The following is a 22,706-nucleotide window of genomic DNA, read 5'->3' as shown; positions in this document are numbered from 1 at the left end:
TAATGCTAAGGCATGTCATTTGCGATTGCGTAAGTAGGCATCAAACCTAAGAAGCCATGGATAGCCCAACCCTCCATCTGTGTGTGTAGTTCCCTTCGAAAACCATTTAAATTGTTGCCCATTTCCACATATCCATGCAGCAAATTCAGTTCTAATGATCTCTTATGTAAAGTACATAATCCTTAATCTCGCATTTAGTTTAATGGTTACCTAAGTTTTAATTTATGACCGGGGAAATTGTTATTTATGTTTTTCATTTCATGCAAATGAATTTTAAAGACTTCTTTCCCTTTTGGTTCCAAACCAAAGAAGCCTCAAACACTGCAGTCCTTTCTTGCATAACAGCTACATCTATTGCCTCATCAATTTGATTGCTCTTTTTTTGTACTTTTTCCAAGTACAATATCCCTTTTCAGAAGGATAACCAGAAATTATATCATACTTCAGTTACTTACTGTAATCACTCAGTAAAATCGAAACATCTGCAATTAAAGGAAATAGTTTTTGTGATGCAAGCAACACAATTCCTTCGATGTGCAATTGTCATATCGGGAAGCATCCTAGACATCATCTTTAAATGTGAGATAAACAAAATTACTCTAAACAATACATGTGATATGTAGATTTTGAAAGGTGCTGAATATAAGCTAACATCCTTCAACATTGATCCTGCTCTCTAGAATTGTTGGCAATTATAGTTCAGCAATATCTGCAGAAGGCAGGTTCTGCATTTCTTCTAACCTCCTGCATTGAATTGGGCTTCAGTGGATGTCTTGCTCTTGAATTAGGAAAGCATCCAGTTTTCCCCACCTGTCTGCAATACCTTAAGCATTCCTGGGGATGATTGCCACCTAGTCCTGGGAATTTAGGAACATGAAAGCCACACTAGTCTAGGGAGCAAAAGATCAGGAGGCTGGTAGCATCTTTTTTGATTAACAATTTTTATTAAAAGACATAAGCTTTTCATAGTCCTCAAAAAAAGTTGCTTGAAGATGTTGCAGATAGGTGCTATTTTTGTGCTATAAAGCACCTTTTCAAGAAAATCCCAGGAACCTCAGAAATGCCACTTAGGAGATAGTGAAAATTGGATGTGTAAAAGTACAAAAATAGTGACTAAAACTCCTTTTCCCTATTACAAAACTAACATTGGATACTATCCATTTATTCTCTGAAATGTAAAAAATATACTTGGCAAATGGCCAAATTATTTTCTTCTATATTTGCACTTCGACAGATGCCAAAATTGCAGCATTGTTTTTGATATGCATATTTTTGACAACCAACACTTATTTTTTATTATAATTCTTAATTTAAGCTTCCACCTGGAGCCTTCTTACAGAGACAGCGGATCGAGGGTGCCATTAGCTGCACTAATCCATCAATCCACTGTTTAATTGAACTGCTTACTGTTTGCTCTCTCTAACAGGAAATTACAAATTAGCAATCCCTACAATGGAACAAAGGAAGTTAAATTAATGATGATTACAGTAATATAAGTCTCATTGAGTTCAGTGGCTCTGTTCACTGATGAACAATCTAGCTCCAAGTCAATTGTAAAATCTTTAGTTATGTAACTATTATTGTATAATTTATTTAATATACAAATGTAATTTACATCTCCATGATATAAAAATGGATATTTAAAATTCAGAATTCATTAGATCTTGCTTCTTTAAAAACTGAGGGGTTACTGTTGGCTTATGTTGCTATGGAGTTACTGTGAGAAATGAGTCATAGAGTGACATTCCAGAATGTAACTAAATGTAACTAGAAAAGAACATTACAGTTGGTCTTTATCTGTTTGAGTGCAGGAATATGGAAACTTTGATGCAGGTGCTCTCATGTCCAGTGTGCTTAGAACTGTTCACTCCCCCAGTGCTGGTCCTTTGTTGTGCACATAATTTCTGCAAAAAATGCCTGGAAAAGATTCTTATCCTCCAAAATTGTAGCCATGTCAATGGGCATTTCTCTTGTCCTATGTGCAGAAAAGTAAGTAGGATCTCAAAATGCTATTACTATTTTTTTTTACTTTTCTAAACAAACCTGTTCTGATATTACTCAATGAGTAAACTCCAAGAACTATGCTTTATCCAAGAGACAGTTACCAAGTAATTTATCTGTGGAAAATGAAACCTGAGGCCGCAGACCATGGAAAAATCAGAATTATTGACTGACAGCAGTTAAAATCCAATGTCCTACCTAGTGCAAATGAAGAAAGTCCCTCATATGAAGCTATCCTTTGATATGTTGAAATAAAAAAGTACATTCCATTGTGATAAAGTCAACTATACAAAACCTGGATAGAACAAAAGCCAATTATACAAATCAGGATAGAACAAAATGATGCCCTATGGAGAGAAAATGATGCACTATATTCAGCAAAGTTTTAAGTCAGAGAGCACATCTTTAGGAAAATATCACGAAATGCCTTTTTATGAGCCATACTTATTCATACAATCAATACAGGTAGTCCTCGACTTATGACCATAACAGAGTGTGCACGTTATACTGTATTCATAAGTTGTTAATTGAGGTGCTTCCCCACCCTGCTGAGTCACCACAGGCCTTGAACCTGCTTCTTATCTCTCTGGGTTGCATACCATTCTCCCCTCCACCATTACGGCTCGGCATACTTATTTTTCTGTAAGCAACCAATCTGCCACATGCCTACTCAGAGGCCACATGGTGCCATCCTGGAATTGGGCACCATTTTGGAAGTGGGGCAGTTTTTGTGATCTGAGAATTTCAGCTGCTCCCAAAATGGTGCCCATTCTTAGGACAGCACCACTTGGCCTTCCTATGTGGAGACTGCAGGGCCTTCCTATACAGTACAGCGGAAGGGAAATGGGGCAGGATACAAACCCAAACAGTGTGGAGAAGCAGGTCCAAAGCCTGCAGAGACCCAGTGGGGCAAGATGGGGGGAGAGAAATAGATGGAGGGGGCATTGCAGCATACCTGTGGTTAGATGTAAGGGTGGGTAGATGGCCAAGCACCCAAATTTTGTTCATGATTGTGGGGGCGCTGCAGCAATTGCAACTTCAGGTACAGGTCATATGTCCCTTTGTTCAGCACTGTCATAATTTTGAATGGTTGCTAAATGAACAGTTGTGTAAGGCAAAGACTATAGTTTAGCATGCATGGCCACAAGAAGACAAACTAGGTTGAAAGATTTGTTTGCTAAAAGAATTTGAGTGTAAGGCAGGTACTAAAAGAAAAATTTCTTTATACAATGGCTTTGTTTCAGACTGTGTACTTGAGAGGAGGAGGACTCATTGGATTGCCAAGGAATATCCTAGTGGAGAATATTCTTGAAAAATTTAAGTATGAGCTTGAAAATCTTCATGCCAGAGAACAAGACCATTTATCTCAAATATGTGAACAGCATGGAGAAAGCATGAATTTGGTATAAAACCAATCACATTTCTATCAGTAATGAGAGATGGGTGGCAAATAAATTTAATAATAATTATCACATAAATTATCTAAAGGTAAAGGTTTCCCCTATCCCAGGGGTAGGCAACCTTGGCTCTTTTATGACTCGTAGACTTCAACTCCCAGAATTCCTGAGCCAGCATGGCTCAGCTTGGAAACCTCTCCCTTTCCCCTCAGCATGGCTGGCTCAGGAATTCTGGGAGTTGAAGTCCATGAGTCATAAAAGAGCCACGGTTGCCTACCCCTGCCCTAGATCATGCAAATGTGAGTAGATAAATAAGTGCCACTTTGGTGGGAAGTAACAGCGCTCCATGATATGCTGGCCAATGACCATGGAAATGTCTTCAGACAACGCTGGCTCAATTTAGTCAGCAATGACTAGAGAAGTAAAATCTGCTGGGATGTCTCTCTATTTTTTTACTGCTTGTTATGTTTCCGGTGACAAGCAATACTTTCACCTTATAGCAAGGAAGTGTAAGAAACTTGTGGCCCTGCAGATATTTCTGAATTAGGTACATGTCTCACTATTGGATGTAGCAGTTGAGATATGGATGGGAATTGTATTTCAGATCGGCTCTCCCCTACTTTGGAAGCTCCAGATTTCTTATAGTACCATAACTAAAATAAACTTTTCATTCATCCTTTGCTTGTAAACAGCAAAGAGATTTTGAAAACCTGAAATCGTCAAGTAGTCATTTGAAGTTTTAAATTTAGGGATGGCAGCCCTAATCTAGCCCATTAGAAAAACACCGACAGCAGCAAATATTGTATTGCACCCTAAAGCTATGCCGCCAGGTAATAACGTAACAATGTCTCTTGAATTTTCATTCAGGTATGTCTAACTGATGATAAACCAATATGTGCCATTTGCAAGCTCTTTGGAGACCATGAATCCCATACTGTAGCAAAAATTGCTGACGTGTATGCAGAGAGGAAAAAGAGTTTCATCAAAGGTTTAGATTGGGTATTCCAACAGTCTGAATATGCTGAACAAGCAAGGAAGGTACAGTCCAAGAAACTTGACTCCCTCATTTCGTGACATGGAAATTTTTATTTCAGTGCTTTTATTTCATGATTTCAAAACTCAGATCACACCACCAGACTTGATTTTATGACCATGTCTACCTTGGTTGTTAAGTGAATCACATGATTGTTAAACAAATTTTGTTTCCCCCACACACAGTTTGCTTGAAGAAGCCAATTTTGAAGGTTGCCAATCTTGATCACATGACTGCAGAACATCGCAAGTATCCTGAATGTGATCCAGTTGCCAAGTGCCCCTGTCATGATTACATGATCACGGGGGTGGTGCAACAGTGTTACTTCAAGGACAGGTTATAAGTCAATTTTTTTTCAGCACCATTGTAACTCCGAACCATCATTAAATCAAGGAGTACATATAGTAACCAGAACAAAATACATTTATAGGAAGTAAATTATATGGTTAGGTAAAACCCAATTAACTAATTGCATCCTGCCAGGAAGAGAATCAAACACTATGAGCTGTATATGTGTGTGTGTGTGTGTGTTTGTGGGTTCACTTGGGAGGAAAGGCAGAGGAAAGTAACTTGAGAGTAGCAATCAAAAGACAAGTCACCGTGACAGGCAAAGGGATGGCATGGTGTAAATTCTTAATTCTCCATCTAAACCTGCTGATTTCTTATGGCCAGTAGTCATAAGGCACCAGAGTCAGTGTTGTTGGATTTAAACTTCCAGCAATTAAGCGGGAAGGAATGAAAAGAAACGAGAGATCGAAGCTGTCACCAGTATGACTCCATTATATTAGTTCTTAAATATGTTTGCTTGTATTACTATATTAAAGCCATTTCAATGTCACTGTGGGCATTGAAATGACCTTTGAGAAAATTAGTTGCATCCCATTACGATAGACTTCAAAATATCCCATGTGAAACTAAAACTGATGAGCATTCAGAGAGCCTAGAAAAAAGCTTCTAAAGCAAAAAAGCAAAAGCCGTGACAATGACAACCATTTGGCTTGGGAATGGTTGAGGGTTCTACTCTGGTCAGAGATTGGACTAGAAGGCCTCCAAGATCTTTTCCAACCCAACCATCCTACAAGAGTGCTGTTTTGTAGGTGTTAAATACTTGATTCTCCCCTCCTCTCTTGGGCAATGAGCCAAGACCTTAGGTGAGCTCATTTTCAGGGAGTTTATTAGTGTAGAAGCATAAATGGACTTTTAATTTTGTTCTGGTGAGTTTTGTTGTTTTTAAATAGAAGAGAGCCTCCAAGAGTTGCACACTGAGTTAGCAACTGTGTAAATTAAATGAAAAGGTCAATCTATCATCGATGGACAATATTAAAGTCATTAGAATGCAGTTCAGTGTCTGCTATAAAAGAAAGGGACAATATTTTAAGTGCAGAGAAGTGTAAAATTTTCTAGGGTTTTTTTGGAGCAAAGCCCAGATGAGCCAAGTCTCTTTTTACTTATACAGATAATCCTCAACCTACAATCACAATTGAACCCAGAATTTGTTGCCAAGCAAGATATTTGAAAGTAAATTTTACCCCATTTTATGACTTTTCTTGCCACAGTTGTTAATTGAATGACTGTAGTTGTTAATTTAGTAACCTGGTTGTTAAGTGAATCTGGCTTCCCCATTGACTTTGCTTGTCAGAAGATTGCAAAAGGGGATCACATGACCCCGGGACACTGCAACTGTCATAAATATGAACCAGTTGTCAAGCATCTGAATTTTGATCAGATGTCCATGGGGAGGCTGTAACATGGCTGTAGTGTGAAAAATGGTCATAAGTCATTTTTTTTTCAAAAAACTTCAAATGATCACTAAATGATCTATTGCAGACATGTCAAACTCGCGACGTCACATGACGTGCGACGTATCGGAACTTTTCCCCCATTGCTGGCAATGGAATGTGCGTGGTTTCCTCTTGATGCGTCTGGCCCATGGGCCGGCAGTTTGACACCCCTGATCTATTGTAAGTTGAGGACTACCTGTAGTTTGGGGTTATGGGAAAATTATGAGTGTATATCCACCTCTACTTCTGCCAATGGAGTCATTGTAGTTCAACTTCTTATGTTTTTATCTTGATTCATATAGTAAGCAATATTTCTTAAATGTACCTTTTTCTTATTATTATGGTATTTGATATAGGATACAATAACAGTATCATAACATTTTGCCAATATTAGTCTACTTTGTATATTAGAATAGGCAGTCACATTGCCATTCAATTATGTCACATTTGAGGTGACTTTCACATAATCAAAATATATGAAGCCCTAGTTGAAAGTAGGAATTCCTCTGAAGTGCTGCATTTCATGAGATGTGATTTTGTACAGAAAACTATCTACAATATCAGAGCTACAATATCTTTGTAATTTTATCGTCAAAGGTATTTATCAATCTTTGTTTTGATTATCAGAGTTGAACAAGTATTCAGAACTCTCTTTCAAATATTTAAATTGCTCCAAATAGTTTTCTGACTGCTTCTAAGCTCTTATGTGTTATACTTTGGCAGGAAATTGAAATAAAGATCAATGAACTTGCGTATACCAATACTGGTGTCAAGGTTATGATTGAAGCTGTAGGGAATAGCCTAATCAAAGGTATCAGATGCAGAATGGCTGAGCTGAAAGGGGAGTTATGCAAGGATTATTCTACAAAACTAGAAAAGCTGCAGTTCTTAGCAAATGACCTTCAAGTCCCCACACACCTTTATCATCAAATGAAAACCTTTTTGGAACAGCATACCAATTCAGTGCGCTTTCTTCAAGAAGATAAACTATTTAGAAGCAAGTTAGAGAAACTCACAGAAGGAAAGCCTATACAGCAAGATACAAATGGCTGTCATATTTCCATTGGGCAATATTTCAAAGATTTGATCAAAGGCATTAGCATTAATAATTATATCTCCTCTAATTCTGATGAAACTCTTGCAAATTCCAGTGAGCTCCCTGAAGCATTCAAGCTGGAATGTCCTGCATTTTCTTTCTCTGGTGGATTTCCTGATGAATATTTCTGCCAAGAGGTACTTGATTTTTTCCAGAAATCAAGTGAAATGAACCAAGAGCCTAATCCACACATCTCCCACAGTGAAGGAAATAATACACCACGTAAAATCGACCTCTCGCTAGAAGCAGAATGAGCATCAAGGAAAGTTATGATGTAACATGCTTTACAAAAGAATACCATATTTATATTCCACATACAAATTAGTTAAAAACTAATGGCAAAATGTCAATGTACTGGCTGTTCGGTATTAATTCTGAAGTAAAATATTTATAAATGCAACAATAAAGTATGCTATTTGATATACCACATACCAGGCGGTGTTAATTATCAATTTCAGATTACGAAGTCATTTGAAAAGCTGGGGAAAAAAAAGAAATGCAAAATCTGATGATGGCGAAAAATAAAGAGGATTCTCAGTTGTTTAAAAAAGGGTTATGGAACTATTGGCCTTTTGCAGATTCTGTTATTTGAGTTCTCCAATAAATATATGACTGAATTTCCCAAAATCTTAATTCTCTGCAACTCTGGATTACAATGCTTTATATAATACAGGTGACAAATCTGCTACCCTAGATACCTCATAGATCATTTTAAGCAAAGTAAGAATTACTTTGCAATTCTACACAATGTTGAAAGGCGTTGAAGTTCTGTCATTACAGAACAATTAAAATCTCCCTATGTCATGTAGCATCTTTAGCAGTAATTGTGGATCATCAGTTGAAAATCATTCCAAATAAACCCAATTTTACCTCAATATGATCAAAAATTTGTTTATCTCTAGTCAACATTAGCATTCTAGTTCTTAACAATTTGGGACAATCTGTATTGCTTAAATTAAAACATATTTCAGTGAAGCAGATTAAGAGGCTGATAAAAGAGAGGCTAATTATTTGCAAGATGTAAAGGTAGATATGAACACCACTCTCATGTAGCGACTTTGCCACATGGTCTTTATTACTTATAATTTATAGTGCTGAAACCATAGAACTGTTTCTAAATATGAAATAACCATTGGAAAATGGCTCTGCATTCTTATATTTCATAGCACAGTTGCCAATACCCTGTCATGTCAGTACAACTTCTATACTACCTAGTTCACAGGATGGGGGCGTGCAAGGAAGAATCTAGATTATGGAGTCTAGCTTGCATAGAACAGCATGAACACATGGCATAGAGGACAAATGTGCCATGTGTATTGATTCCTCTAATAAATCCTGGAAAAAAGATTAGGAATAATGTCTGTAGAGATAAAAGGATGCTTGCAAAGTTTGTAATTAAAAAGAGTAAGGATTAACAGAGGCAAAGAAAATTGAAAACTATTTTGATGGAAGTAAATTGGTGAAGAGGGCTGAGCAAGTCTCTGGCAAAATGAATAGTATTAAAAGTAATGAAGTGATTCAGGATGAAAAAGAAGAGAAAGAAATACTAGGAATATTAGAAATTTGTATGGGAATAATATTGATATGTCAATCAATGGAACTGAAACAAATGCTACAAATGGTCACTGCCTTAGATTTTATCATTTCAACTTGACAAGCAGTATGTCGATAACAAGAGCATTAGGATGTGTAAATTAGGATTTTTAAAAATGATATTTATTTTTTAAATTATTTTTAATAGTGTAATTCAAATTACATCAAGGACAGAAAAGAACACATTAGTGGTTATACAGTGAGTAAAAAAAATCTATATTAGTGGAAATTAAAAGAAATTAACAAAAAGAAAAAAGGGATGGAAACTAGCTAAACCAGTGATGGCGAACCTTTTAGAGGCTGGGTGCCCAGACTGCAACCCAAAACCCACTTATGTATTGTCGGGTGCCAGGTGGGTGTGGCCCATTGGGTGGGCATGACTGCGGGGGTAACGGCAGACTGGGTGGGACTAAAAAGTGCAATCAATCAATTCCAACTTTGCGAGATCTTTTTTTTGCCCGTGAGAAGTTAAAATTGATTGATTGATTGAACCTTTTTTGTTTTGCACACGCCGTCGGAGGCCTAAAGCGAAAAGGTTTTATAAAACTCAGCTGAAGGCCTAGGATTGGGGCGACGGCGCGTGTGCCCACAGAGAGGGTTCTGCGTGCCACCTGTGGCACGTGTGCCATAGGTTTGCCACCATGGAGCTAAACAAAAAAAAGGTTTGATATCTGTGTAGCATCGGTATAGAACTAATTCAATCCTTAGGCTAATAATTAAATCCAGACCATATGGAAACATACTGCTTCAATTTTTTATTTTTAGAAGATAAAAATTTTAAATTGTTTTTACAAAGACTCTATGACAGATAATGGATTCATGTTCTGAATTCATTCCTTGGTGTCAGGAAGATAAGTTTCTTTCCATTTACAATATGTAAAATTATCAGCTTTGCTGAGCTCCATGCTTAGTAGTGTCAAAGCTCTTCATTAAATGACAAATCCAATTTGTTTATGATACAAGGAATGCAAGTTTCTTAAGTCCTATGTCAACTTTATGAAAAACAAAAAATGGAATTTAGAGTCATTGTTTTTCTCTTTCAGTTCATTCATTTCTCAAATGAGAATCAAAATCTTACTTAGAGCCTTAATTACATAAGAAGTTTAATATATCTTCCTTGATAGTTACAAGAAACATACTGAAAATTATTAATGAAGCATTTAACAGAATTGTGATTTGAATAATAAAATTCTGGATCAAGATAAGATAACCTTTATTGTCATTTTTTTTTTACTGGCCCACATTAAAAATGAAATTCGGTTACCTACTCTCAGAAGAAAGTATATATCATACTGCCAGTGGGGGTATGAACTGATTGGATGAGAGCTATATACCCCCACTGGCAGTTAAAAGGAGGAAACAGCTACAATCACACATTGCTCCTAGAAGCACGAAGCCGAAAGCACCAGCCTAAAGATGACGAATGAGACTTTGTCGAAACGTCGCCAAGACACTTCCAATTTTACGTGGGAGAAAACCCGAATAACCAAAGACCTACATACAAACACCCGCGAAAACCTCAGAAAACCAATATATATAAACACACACACACACACACCCATACACACACACATATATTTATATATACACACATATATACATATTTATCACTTTCCCATTTGGAATACATAGCAGAAAGAGGAAATTTGCGAGTTCACAAGTTGATGCTATATGGAACAAAACTGTGACTGAATCTGGTTGTTCTACTTTGGATACCATGAAGCCTCCTAGAAGGTAACAAAGAAAACAGGTTGTGAAGAGGATGTGTTGTGTCGCAGATAATACTGCGGACCCCGCTCAAGCATCACTTATATGCTATATCCTGGACAGAAGGAAGCAAACTACCAATAATCTTTTCTGCCATCCTCATCACTCTCTGCACCGCCTTCCTGTATGAAGCAGTGATGCTTCCAAACCAGACAATAATGCAATATGATAAGATGCTATCAATTGTCCCTCTGCAGAAAGTGGTAAGGACAGGGGAAAGAAGATGTACTTTTCTCATGTGATGTAGAAAATGCAGGTGCTGCTGTCATGCTGCTGTGCCCGAGTGACCAAGCTAGTCTACTTGTTAGCTGCACACCCAGAAACCTGATGCTGCTAACCACCTCCACAGGTGAATCATTAATACATAGAGGTGTGTGACTGTGCCTCCCTTTCTGAAATCAACAATGATCTCTTTGGTTTTTTCTATGTTTAAAATGAGGCTGTTTTTTGTTACACCAGTTCATCAGACCCTCTTAAGGTTCATATTTCTTATCAGGATACATGTGGGACAAAATTTCTATCTCTCTCAGATTCAGATGCTAAGTAGTAAAATTGTGGCAACTGGTTGTCTATCTGAAAAATTAGAATTCTTTATTGGCCAAGTGTGATTGGACACACAAGGAATTTGCCTCTGGTGCATAAGCTCTCAGTGTACATACAAGCAACAAATAATAAATCATGATTATAACAAAATACATTCATCATAAATCATAAGATACAACACTCAGTGATAGTCATAGGATACTAAATAAGCAATCAACATAAATCATACTAGATACTAAATAAAAAAAATAATATAAATCATAAGATACAAGCAACAAAATTATAGCCATAAGAAGATAAGGAAATAGATAATAGGAACAAACTACCTAGTAGGGCTGTATTACTATTACCTTTGTCATCTTTCCCATTACCTATTTCCTGAAAAAGCATTAGAGAAATGATTGCCCACAATGCAAGAACATTACTTACAAATTTACTTGATCCACAGCTTAAGTTACTGGAGATATCTGGATAAGATCTTTGATCTTTGAGTAAATGTCATACAATCTGCTTTTGTATGGCAAACAAATATTTGAAAAATGCAGTCTGGGTAATTTTAAAAACAAGAATATGAATTATTTTATCCTATTAATAGTCCACTATATAAGATACAGAACAAGTAACAGAACATCCTAACCGCGCTTCGCGAAAGCCAGGAAACAGGAACGTTGCAGTATTCAACAAGCTTTATTCACTATGTTGAAACTAAGTTAGCACTGGAACGAAGCTCCATTCATTGCCCTAAATACATTCCTCCACCACACCCAGAGTACACACCCCAATTGACGGTTAATTGGTCATCTGGAATCCACCTGTCCCCCTCCCCATACCTGCCTTGTGATAGTCCTCCACCCTACCTACACCCCGATCCAGCTAGTACTTATGTTCAAACCTTACATTGAGTCCACGCCCCGATCCAGCTAGTACTTATGTTCAAACCTTGCATTGAGTCCATGCGTTCCGTTCACGCCATTCTCATCCCTAATGTCCCACTCAACCTCTTCCTATAATACCCCCTCCCGGTATCCAAGTGTTGTCAGACCCAGCGTCCCAGTTCCCATCATTCACAGAGTCACGGTTCCAGCAACATAAGCCATAACAGTTTTAACAGCAGTCGGCTTCTCCATATTCCATTTCTATGTAGCCTCCGTCCGGTTATGTGCTGGCAACATAGGATGTTCATGTGACCCGTTCGGCCGCCGCTGTTGGCGATGTAGCTCACGAAGCTACCAGACTCGGCTGGAACACAGGGTTAACTGGAACATTCTGGACTTTGGAAGGTAAGTATCACGCTGGGTCTGACATTCTGCCCCCTTCACCACAGGGCCCCCTGAAGGTGAGAAATGGGAAATTGATTAATCATGCCAATGTTCACATACAATAACCTTTCCAGTCACCCCCTGGTTTGTGTGGTAGTGCTCTGTGATACCGACGGATTAGATCAGGGGCGGATATATCGTGTTTTTCTACCCAAGAGGCTTCGGACAGAGGGTATCCCTTCCACAATATCAGATAATAGAGTCTACCCCCCCTTACTCGCGAATCAATTATGTCCTGTATTTCATATCGTCCTGGCGTAACAGGTCCTGGGGGTGTCTCATGGGATGGTCCTCCCATGGGTTTCAACAAACTTACATGAAAAACCGGGTGTATCTTACCAAGTAGTTTCGGTAAGTGGAGCTTCACCGTCACAGGATTGAGGATCTGGAGTATACGAAATGGTCCGATGTATTTTGGTGCTAATTTTCTGCATGGCACCTGCAACTTAATATACTTGGTTGACAAATATACCAGGTCGCCTACCCATAATTGAAATGGCATTCTGCGACCTTTATCTGCCTGATACTTTGATGTCTGAGCTGCCCGCTGCAGAGCGTGTCGTACTGTACTCCAAACCTTACCTACTCGCGACAACCACTCATTTGGTTGACCGACCTGGGTTTCCCGGTTTCTACTTTCCGGTAGTGGAGTAATATCATGTCCATATACCACTTGGAATGGGGTTAGGCCAGTACTTTTATGTACCGCATTGTTATACGCAATCTCCGCAAATGGTACCAAATCTACCCAATTGGACTGTTGGTAAGACACGTAACATCGGAGATATCTCTCTATAGCCGCATTGGCCCGCTCCACCGCCCCATTAGTACAAGGGTGATATGCAGAACTCAACCCTTGTGTGGTACCAATAAACCTCAGAAATTGCCGCCAAAAATGAACTGTAAATTGGACACCTCGGTCCGAAATAATCCAGCGAGGCGCCCCATGCAGTCGGAACACTTGGTATACGAACATTTTAGCCAATTTCCTTGCCGATGGTAGTCCCTTACACGGTATGAAATGGGCCTGCTTTGAAAATAAATCGACCACTGTCCATATAACTGTATATCCTTTTACATTTGGTAAATCTACTATAAAGTCCATCCCAATGTCCTGCCATGGCCGAGTTGGATTAGACACTGACTGGAGTAATCCCATTGTTTTTTTAGGAATTACCTTTGCCTGTGCACAAATATGACACCCTTTCATATAGCTTTCAATGTCCTTCCGCAAACTCGGCCACCAGAACTGCCGTCTCGCCAAATGTAATGTTTTCAAAAACCCAAAATGGCCTGCTAATTTGGAATCATGGCACCGGTGGTACACTTGGTCCCGTAACCGCTGTGGAATGTATAGTCTATCACCGTGCCAGGCTAAACCATCTCGGTAGGTCAACAATCCAGGATTAGCTAGTGACCAAGAGTCATTTAACAAAGCAGACTTTACTTCATCCTCGAATACTGTCGTTTTTTCGCAGGCATCTGCTCGTATGACTTCAACACTGCCAGAAGGCATGATAGCTTGGATCACCTCTTCCTTTTTGCTGTCATATTGTGGCAGACGTGAGAGTGCGTCCGCTAAGAAATTCTTCCCTCCTGGAACAACTTTAAAATGAAACCTAAATCGTTGGAAATATTGCGCCCAACGAACATGTTTGGGAGCTAATCTCCTCGGTGTCTGGAGGACCGTTAAATTCTTGTGGTCTGTCCACACTTCAAAGGGATGCTGTGCGCCCTCCAACAAATGGCGCCACGTGGACAGGGCCCATTTCACGGCAAACGCTTCCTTTTCCCATACCGCCCAGCATCTTTCTGTATCAGTGAACTTCTTGGAGGTATAAGTGCAAGGTTGTAGAATACCTTGGTCATTACGCTGCAATAATACCGCTCCGACTGCCACGTCGCTCGCATCGTCCTGTACAACAAACCGCCGCCCCGGATCAGGATGTACTAATACAGGTTCTTGAGCGAATAATGTCTTTAAGGACTCGAATGCTGTTTGACAAGCAACAGGCCAGTACAAGATTATATACAGGACTTCCAAAAAGTGGCAGGAAGGCTTAGATCGTGACCAGATCATTTACTGGTCCATCATTTCCGCACGGGACTAGATATTGACCTACGCAGGGCATGTGTGGTTAGAGGGATCGTAGGACGCCTTTCCGAATGGTTCAAGGCGGCGGTGGAGTTAGATGTTGGGCTAAGGGAATTGCCTGGAGCACGTGAAGTACGGTTGCAGCCTCGTAAGGGCCAGGATCAATCCAAGGACAGTACCAACCAGATGCCAAGTAGTAATGCAAGTCCTAAACCGGTGTTCCGGTGTTTCCGTTGCAACTGGCCGGGTCACCGTGTGGCGGAGTGCACATTCCCCGAATCAACTAACATACTAACAGGCGTGGGCTGACCCAGTACTACACCAAAGAAGATGACGGAAAAATCATGAGTCGCCCATCAAATAGGACAAACAGCTCCAGGTGATATTTCTCCGGCATTGGAAGAACAAGATTATGTATAACAAAAATAGAGGTCCTATTATTGGGTAGTGATTGTCATTTCTTGTTGAGTCAACTTCCATCAATCAAAATGGCAGATTCAGACTAATGCAGAGAACAAAAGTGTTCCACTTTAAAATAGTTATCTGTGGAATTATTATGAGTAATTTCTTATCTTATTGCTGCAACAGGAAAATATTTATGCAGATTCTATAATTTCAGAGTCCAAATATAAAATAGTTTAAGTACAATTTTGCACATATTTTATTGATTTATTTATAACAATTATATAGTTGCTCAGCTTATACCAAATGGCTCCCAATCAAGGCTTAAGCAACCATAAATACTTAAACAAGCATAAAACCAAATTAAAACTATTAAAGCAATAAACATTAACACCTGGTTTCTGATAATACCTGGCACCTCATCCTATCTCAGTGCTTGGAAAAGCCATGCTTTCAGTGCTTTTTACAAAGCTAGAGAGAAGGTAGAGGCCTTCCATACTTCAGGAGGCAGAGCGTTCTATAGGGCAGGCCTGCCACCAAAAAGACAATATTTCAGGGAAGGAATGAAGAGCATGCCAACCTTATCTAACCCGGTAAGACAGGTGAAAGGCAGTCTCACAAATAACCTGGTCCTGTGCCATATAGGGATTTAAAGGTAATAACTAGCACCTTGAATTGCACCTGGAAGGAAGGAAACTGGAAGCCAGTGCAGTTCCCACAACAGAGGTGTTGCATGGCTAAACCTAGGGTCACTCGTCACTGTGCACACCACCAGATTCTTGACTAGTTGAAGCTTCTGGTTGGTCTTCAAGGGTAGCTCCATGTAGAGCGCATTGCAGTAATCCAAACAGGAGATGACCGAGACATGAGTGAGTGTCAGCAAGGCCTCTCCGTCCAGGAAAGGACACAGTTGGTGCACCTGCAAAATCTGTGCAAAGGCCTCCCTAGTCACAGCTGCTACCTGCTCCTTGAGCAAAAGCCATGAGTCCAGGACTCCCACATTGTGCATTGGCTCAATCTGGGGAAGTTCCACCCCATCCAGAGTCAAAGATAGGATATCACCTGAGTCTGAGGAGTCGGGAGCAAAAGCCCAGAGCCATTCTGTCTTGCCGTGGTTGGGTCCAAGCCAGTTGCTCCCCATTCAGACCCTTAAAGCCTCCAGGCATCTATCCAGTGCCCCCACAACATCACTGTCTGGCTAGGGATAGGAGATAATTGGGTATCACTAGCATATTGATCACACCAGACCCCAGATGACCTCCCCTAGTTGTCTCAGGTGGGCATTAAAAAGGAGAAGCAAAAGGAGCCTTTTCCTATCAACACCACCTGGAACCAGCTGCAGACGAAGAAGAACTACTATAACAAGGTGCCTCCCAACCCCTGGAGCTGGTTCAGAAGAATACCATGGTTGATGGTACTGAAAGCCACTGAGGGATTCAGGAGGGTGAGAATGGTTGTGCCACCCATCCTGATCCCTTGAAAGGTCATTAACAAGTATGACTAAGGCTGTTTTTCAGTGCTGTGCCCTGGCCTAACCCAGACTGGAATGAGTTAAGACAATCTGCTTCATCCAGGGTCCTTTGTAGCTTTGGGCTAACTACCTTCTCAAACATCCTTTCTGAAAAGGGATAACTGGAGACTGGAAGAACGTTTTCTAATACTGTGTTCAAGAATGGCTTCTTAAGAAGAGGGTACACCAATGCCCCCTTCAACAAAGAGGCATTAATCACCACTTGGATCCTTACTGGGAGCACAATGAAAATAAGACTTGGTTCCAAGTTGCTGTATCATACAAATAATTTTCTCAGAAAAATTTATGAAACTGATATTACAATGCAATGTATTTCACATTTCAATTTAATGTATTTAAGCAGTGTAGGGCTACAGTGATATTCATTCTTATTTCCTGGGACTCTTTAAAAAATGACTGTGCCCAGCATTAGAAATAAAATATTGTTCTTTGCAGAGATTTGTAAGAATTTATTTTCCTTAGGTCTGTATTTCAAGAATTAAAGAACTTAAATGGGCCATGTTCTCATATTATAACTAAATGCCGCAAACTGTGTGTGTGTGTGTGTGTGTGTGTAAAACACAGGCTCCCTCTTGTGATAGAAAATAGAACTGAAATTTCGGTATCTTTTAGAAACGATTTAGAGAAAATGTTTGATTCATTTCTATGTAACAGTGTATGAGCAAATGATAAAATCCCACTTCCTCAGCCAACATAATTATTTATACATTTGTACCAATCTCAATAGCAATTCCATTTTCATTGAAATAGGAAATTCATTAGAGAAAAGACATTGACTAAGTGAAAAAAGGGACAGGAACAAGAGGATAACACCTTAAATTATTTTATGAGCTGTCACGATTATTTTCAGTTAACAGGTACAACCATGATGTTGCTCAACTTTTAGCTTGGTTAATAAAAGATTCTTAGAAGGTAAGTGATATGGGTCACTGAACCCTCAGAGCTGTATTGCTTCCCCTTGCTTTACTTATTTATTTATTTATTTATTTACTGACTGTCTTTATTATTTTTATAACAAGTACCTTCTTCCTATTTTCTCCACAACAGTAGTATGAAGTGGGTTGGCTGAGAGAGAGTGGCCCAATGTCACCCAGTCAACTTTCATACCTAAAGCGGAATTAGAACTCAGTTTCCTGCTTTTTGTAGAATGTTAATATTACCTTTTTCAGATTGGTCACTGTATTTATCCTGAAAAATGCAGATATTTTCTACATATTTATAGGACATGCTAAGATAGGCTCTACCTTTGTGTACATTTTTATGACATAGTCATTTTTGTCCAGTCCTGTACCTTTTTAAATTCTGTCCCTAATATATGTTCTCTATTCCTGACTGTATTAATAACAGAATTGGAAGTTTCTTAGAGTACAACATCCCCCGTAGATTGCCTTATAGAAATGATCAACCTAGCCTATTAATGTCATCTCAATATCCAAATAAACAATTACTGTAGAGTTTTTTTTTCAAAAATTATAAATTCAGAGAGAGAAGCTGAGGACAAAGAGAGGAGCTGAGGACAAAAAAAGAGGAAGAACACATAATGGTGATGGTGCTCCCTTTACAAAGAAGTTAAAAGTAAGGAAGTAAAACTAACAGCTTCCATTCCAAGCGAACTTCTGCTTTTTTTAAAAAAAAATCTTTTAATGAATGACTGCTTTCTTAGGATCCCATGCAAGGAAGAGGCGATAGCTGCAGATAAAATATCACATGCTTTGCATAAATAAACTTGTAAAAGAAGAAGCACGCAGCATTTCAGTGTTTCTCTGTTGAAAAGAAGCAATGGAACTGTTTAAGCCTGTCATGTGCTTTGAACATTTTTTTTACAACCAACAGTGAGCCCACAAATACAGAACATAAGCCATTGCACATACGGTGTCTATTATGAAACAGCCCTTTTGCAGCCTAAAGTTCCCTGAATCTGCTATACAGAAATTAATTATTGTGTGGGTGTAAGTTATGCAGTATAATTTTTGAAGATTAAATTTAAATTAGTACTTCAGTAAAGAGAAAATGCCTTCTACTTTAAATTTGCTCCCACAAGATACTTATATGCAAATTGCAGAGTTATAGCAGTAAGAAAGCTGCAATCACAGATGAAACAGCATCACGATTTTTTTTCGTGTAGTCATAGATGATTTGAAGGCACATAATCCATGAAAAGAATCATAGCCATCTACACTGCAAAAGCAATTTTCTCAGATTGCCGGTCCAAGTACATCACCAGTACCACCTTGGCCTTTATTACGCTCTTTTTATAACTGGCAGTTTGCTTGAAGAAGCGTCTGACCCAATTCCAAACGCGCTTCCATCAAATTCCACAGGACTCAGATTTCTTGGAAGGTTCCATTTTCCAGGATACCATTTTCCGCATGCTCGAGAGGTTGCCATGCCGTGTTATTACGTTGCAGCAAAAGTCATGGAAGCTGCAGTTCTATACACATTTACCTGACAGTAAGCCTAATTGAACTCGGAGATGGTGTTAATTCTGTATTTTACCTGATTATCGAATTAGTGGCTTTCAGATCAGGAAGACGATCCGAAAACATTTTACAGGGGATCTCAATGTGATTTGCAAGTAGGATCGCGCGGGGCGGATCCTAATTTAGTTTTTTGGGGGGGTGTTGGGTGCAAGAAAAGATTTCCGTGAATGCTGGCATCGAACCTCTTCGGATTCACTTCTCACTCATCTTCAAGGAAGGACAGTGTGGTATGTTACGGAGAGATTTGATGCTCAGCCTCCCCCGCCCCTGTCAATGGGAAGACATTCTCCCGCCTTGGCAAAAGACAAAAAGGAAAGAGATGAATCGAGGTCCGCAGCATTCAAGCCCCAACCAGGTAAGGAAGCCAGCTGCTGCCACCGGAGCGCTCATCTTGTCCAATCAGAGCTCTCAATCTACCAAAGGGGCGGAGCTGTCCCGACTCTACGCCAATGGTTGAAACCAAACATGGTAACGGACGGGTAGGTTGTCCGCCCTCCTAACTCGCCATACGGTTGGAAGGCGGAGCTTTCTTAGGCGCTTTGGGGAGGGGGTGGGAACGTCATCCGTTTTTTTTCCCGTGATCCAACGCTGTGAAAGGCGGTAGCACTGCTGCAGTAGCGGCGCCGTCGCCGCTACCAAGGACGACTTCATCCGGGTCCTGGTAGTGCTGTAGAGACGTGAATGACCGTGCTGCAGGTAACGGTCGTGTGATCGCGGCCAAGGGAGGGGAGAGACGGGATCAGCGAAAGATGTTGGCCTGTTCACACAGGAGCGGGATGGTTTCGCCTGCGCGGGAGGACGGCTATCGGCCTTCAGGCGATCTTTCTGCTATTTCTGAGGCGATGGGTGGGAGGGAGAAAAGGACGAAGTTTCCCGCTCCCTCCCGCCCTTTCTTTCTGCCCGCTTTATCCCTGCATCCTTTCTTCCCCTTCGGCCCCCTCCCTCTCCTTGCCGCGCCTTCCCTGACAAACCTGAATGTCCGAGAAGCGCCGCCCATTTGGCGGCGACTGATTGGCCTCTGGGCTGTGGTCCTTCCCGCGATTGGCCGGAGATGCCTCTCCTAGGTGGCGCGTCATTTCCCGTAGCAAGTTCGAGACGGGCAAGGGAGACCTTGGCTGCCAGGGAGGGAATGGGAAGGGGGTGGGGCGCGAGATGATGCTGCGGCGGGGACTCCCGAGCACGATGGGCAAGCCCCGCCCCATCTCTCGAGACGCCCCACTTCCCGCCTATTGCCGGCCGAGCACTGTCGTAGTTTCCTCCTCGCGCGCGCCTTCGAGCCCCCACCCTTCCCCCACCGGCTCGAGCACCGGACCACGAGCGCCCGGGCGAGGGAGCGAGCGAGGAGCGCGAGAGATGAGGGAAGGCCCGCTGCTGGGCGGCGGGGGTCCCGATGGCCCGGAGCCTCTTGGGCCGGAGCGGGTCAAAAAAAAGGAGGTGGGCTGCTTCTTGGCAAGCGGCTTTGCTACCACGAGGCGCGCCGTCTCTCCTTCCCGCGCGGTCTTTCTCTTCTGATCGGAGGAATAATACTGTCCACGCTGGCTTGGCGAGCCTGCTCCTTTCATTGGAGAGGCGGCTTGCTTTTGGGGAAACAGCTGGAGGAGATCTGGCAATGAAATGTTTGGCGCCTCTTTAGCTGATTCGAACAGCCCGTCTCGGGTTGGAAAACTAAAAGTAGTTTGAATTTGAAGCAATGTAACTTCGTCAGAGATAGGGGGAGTTTTTCATTTTGTGGCGCTCCTTATTTAAGCCATCCGCTATTTTAATCAGCAGATCATGTTGGGACTCGTTGGAGGTGCGAAGGCTACAATGGATTTTGAGTGTCGGTTTTTCTTTTCTTGCTGGCAGGTTTGCTAATTATTCTTTTTGATGCAGCTTTACCTCCAATTCAAACATTGAGCGATTATAATCTGGGAATAGTACTTTTTTAATGGATGCTGGTATCTTACTTTTTTCAGCTGCCCTTCCTGTATCTTCTTTTGGGTTGGAAGTAAAGTTGCAAAAAATTTCTTCTCTAGTGAAATTTCATTACATGGCATTACCTACTTGAAAGCTGACAAGGTGTATCTGTTTATGCACAGCTGGGAAAGGAGAAGCATTGCCCTTGGATGGGATGACTCTATTTTATCTTTGAAAGGGGATAAAGGAAAATGCTTTAAAACTGTGTTTAAGCCTTTTCTTTTGCCACTGCAAGTTTTGGTCCTGTTAAGTTAAACTTTACTTTTCAAACTGACAGTACAGTGTCTTAATTTGAAATGATGAAGGAATGTAGAATGTTTTTTCTCTTTTCCAGACATAAACATAAACCTAAGATGAAGTCTTTCAGAAAACTTCCTGTATATGTAATGTCTTGAAAGTAATTAAATTAGTAATTTGTTCAAAAAACAACTCTTAACATTCTTTGGAAACTGTTATAACAGATATCAAAATAGAAATATATTGGTAACAGAGATAAGTTTCATATAAAAAGCCATGAAATTGACCAATTTGCTTTTACTTTAAACTAAGCCAGTCAAGATTTCCAAAAAGATTATTTGTGTACAGAAGGATAGACTGTTGACAACTTTATTTCTAAGAGCAAGGTCAGAACTTCCAATATGTGGGGAATATGTTAATATTAGTGTGAAATTCATAGAATATAGAATCATTCAATTTACACAGCAATTATCACAGCAAACGTGGCTTTTAAAATTTAAAATATTTGTGCATTTCTGAGTAAGGATTTACTAAACAATTTGAAAGGGATTTGGTTTCAATTTAATTGGAGCATATTAGTATATATGTGAAGCTTAGTTCAAGCAACTATCAAATATGGGAGCTGCTTTCAGTGTATTTGATCTTTTCCTAAACTTATAAAAGATTAAAAGCACTTATAAAAGCACTTTTGAAACAAACAAATGGTGAATGCCTTTTGATTGTTTGCTACAAATGCTGAGTGATTGCTTCTGCCGGTAAACCTCAAATATTTATGAATATATGCAGGTGTTGGGGAGAATTGACAACATTTTGTCTTGAAAGTGAAGCTAGCACAGTGATGAGTTAGTGCAGGGGTGTCAAACTGCCAGCCCGCAGGCCAGATGCATCATAACAAAGCCATGCTCACCCCATTGCCAGCAATGGCAAAAAAGTCACGATATGTCGCAACATATCACGTGCCATTGCGAGTTTGACATCCCTGGGTTAGTGCTTCAATGAAATTTATGCATTTCAAGTAATTTGATGGATTAATTCAAATAATGACATGAAATCTGATTGACAAATTTACTAAATCAAATTATTGAATACTAATAAAGTTATCTTGTAGGAATAAGCTGTCATATGCCTTCCTCATTTTTATATTCGTCCTTAGAAGAAGTAATTGAATACAGTTACCTTAGATCAAATATTTTATAAGCTTTTCAGGAGCTGTTACATCTGAAAAATATGTGTATTTTTAAAAATGGTATGCATCACAGAGTTCATTGAGCAAAGAAGCAAATGTAATATGTTCAATTCATTCCCAATGTACTAAAACACAAGCCATACCTTTAACACAGTAAATTTATTAATTTAGGTAAATTTACTAGAATATTGCAAGGGCAGTTTTTCTGATAGGAGTATAAACCTTATTCAACTGGTTTGATTATCCCGCTCAAATATAATAAAGTTTAAATTTATTATGTGGCCCTATG

At 40.0% G+C, this 22,706-nt stretch overlaps 2 protein-coding genes across 2 annotated transcripts in view; one reads left to right on the top strand and one right to left on the bottom strand.

The window, feature by feature from the left end:
• Window positions 1–3,384, top strand: part of PTPDC1 (protein tyrosine phosphatase domain containing 1) — a 41,256-nt gene extending 37,872 nt beyond the window's left edge. The window contains exons 9-10 of the transcript XR_005555187.1: window positions 1,812–1,989; window positions 3,246–3,384. The gene's annotated coding sequence lies outside the window, so the exon portion shown is untranslated. The remainder of the gene's footprint in view (window positions 1–1,811; window positions 1,990–3,245) is intronic.
• A 9,027-nt stretch (window positions 3,385–12,411) lies between these two features.
• LOC120302706 lies at window positions 12,412–21,134 on the bottom strand. Its single transcript, XM_039331531.1, has 3 exons — window positions 21,082–21,134; window positions 20,010–20,665; window positions 12,412–12,541 (listed from the first exon to the last, which is right to left on the bottom strand). Exons 1-3 carry the CDS (start codon window positions 21,132–21,134, stop codon window positions 12,438–12,440), a joined length of 813 nt encoding a protein of 270 aa, XP_039187465.1. The 3' UTR covers window positions 12,412–12,437.
• Window positions 21,135–22,706: the final 1,572 nt, after the last annotated feature.

Source organism: Crotalus tigris, unplaced genomic scaffold, assembly GCF_016545835.1.
Source record: "Crotalus tigris isolate CLP2741 ecotype Arizona unplaced genomic scaffold, ASM1654583v1 scf7180000024437.13266115, whole genome shotgun sequence".
Taxonomy (NCBI): domain Eukaryota; kingdom Metazoa; phylum Chordata; class Lepidosauria; order Squamata; family Viperidae; genus Crotalus; species Crotalus tigris.
This window is presented reverse-complemented; position numbering and strand designations above follow the sequence as displayed.

Excerpts from the sequence above, each read along its gene's own strand:
- LOC120302706 (XM_039331531.1), bottom strand. The coding sequence starts at position 21,134 with ATGCTTCTCCTTTCCCAGCTGTGCATAAACAGATACACCTTGTCAGCT. Across the intron at positions 20,666-21,081 it reads TACACCTTGTCAGCTTTCAA|AGGCGCCAAACATTTCATTG; the intron begins GTAGGTAATGCC and ends AATCAGCTAAAG. Across the intron at positions 12,542-20,009 it reads GGCGCTTCTCGGACATTCAG|GGGGCCCTGTGGTGAAGGGG; the intron begins GTTTGTCAGGGA and ends TCTCACCTTCAG.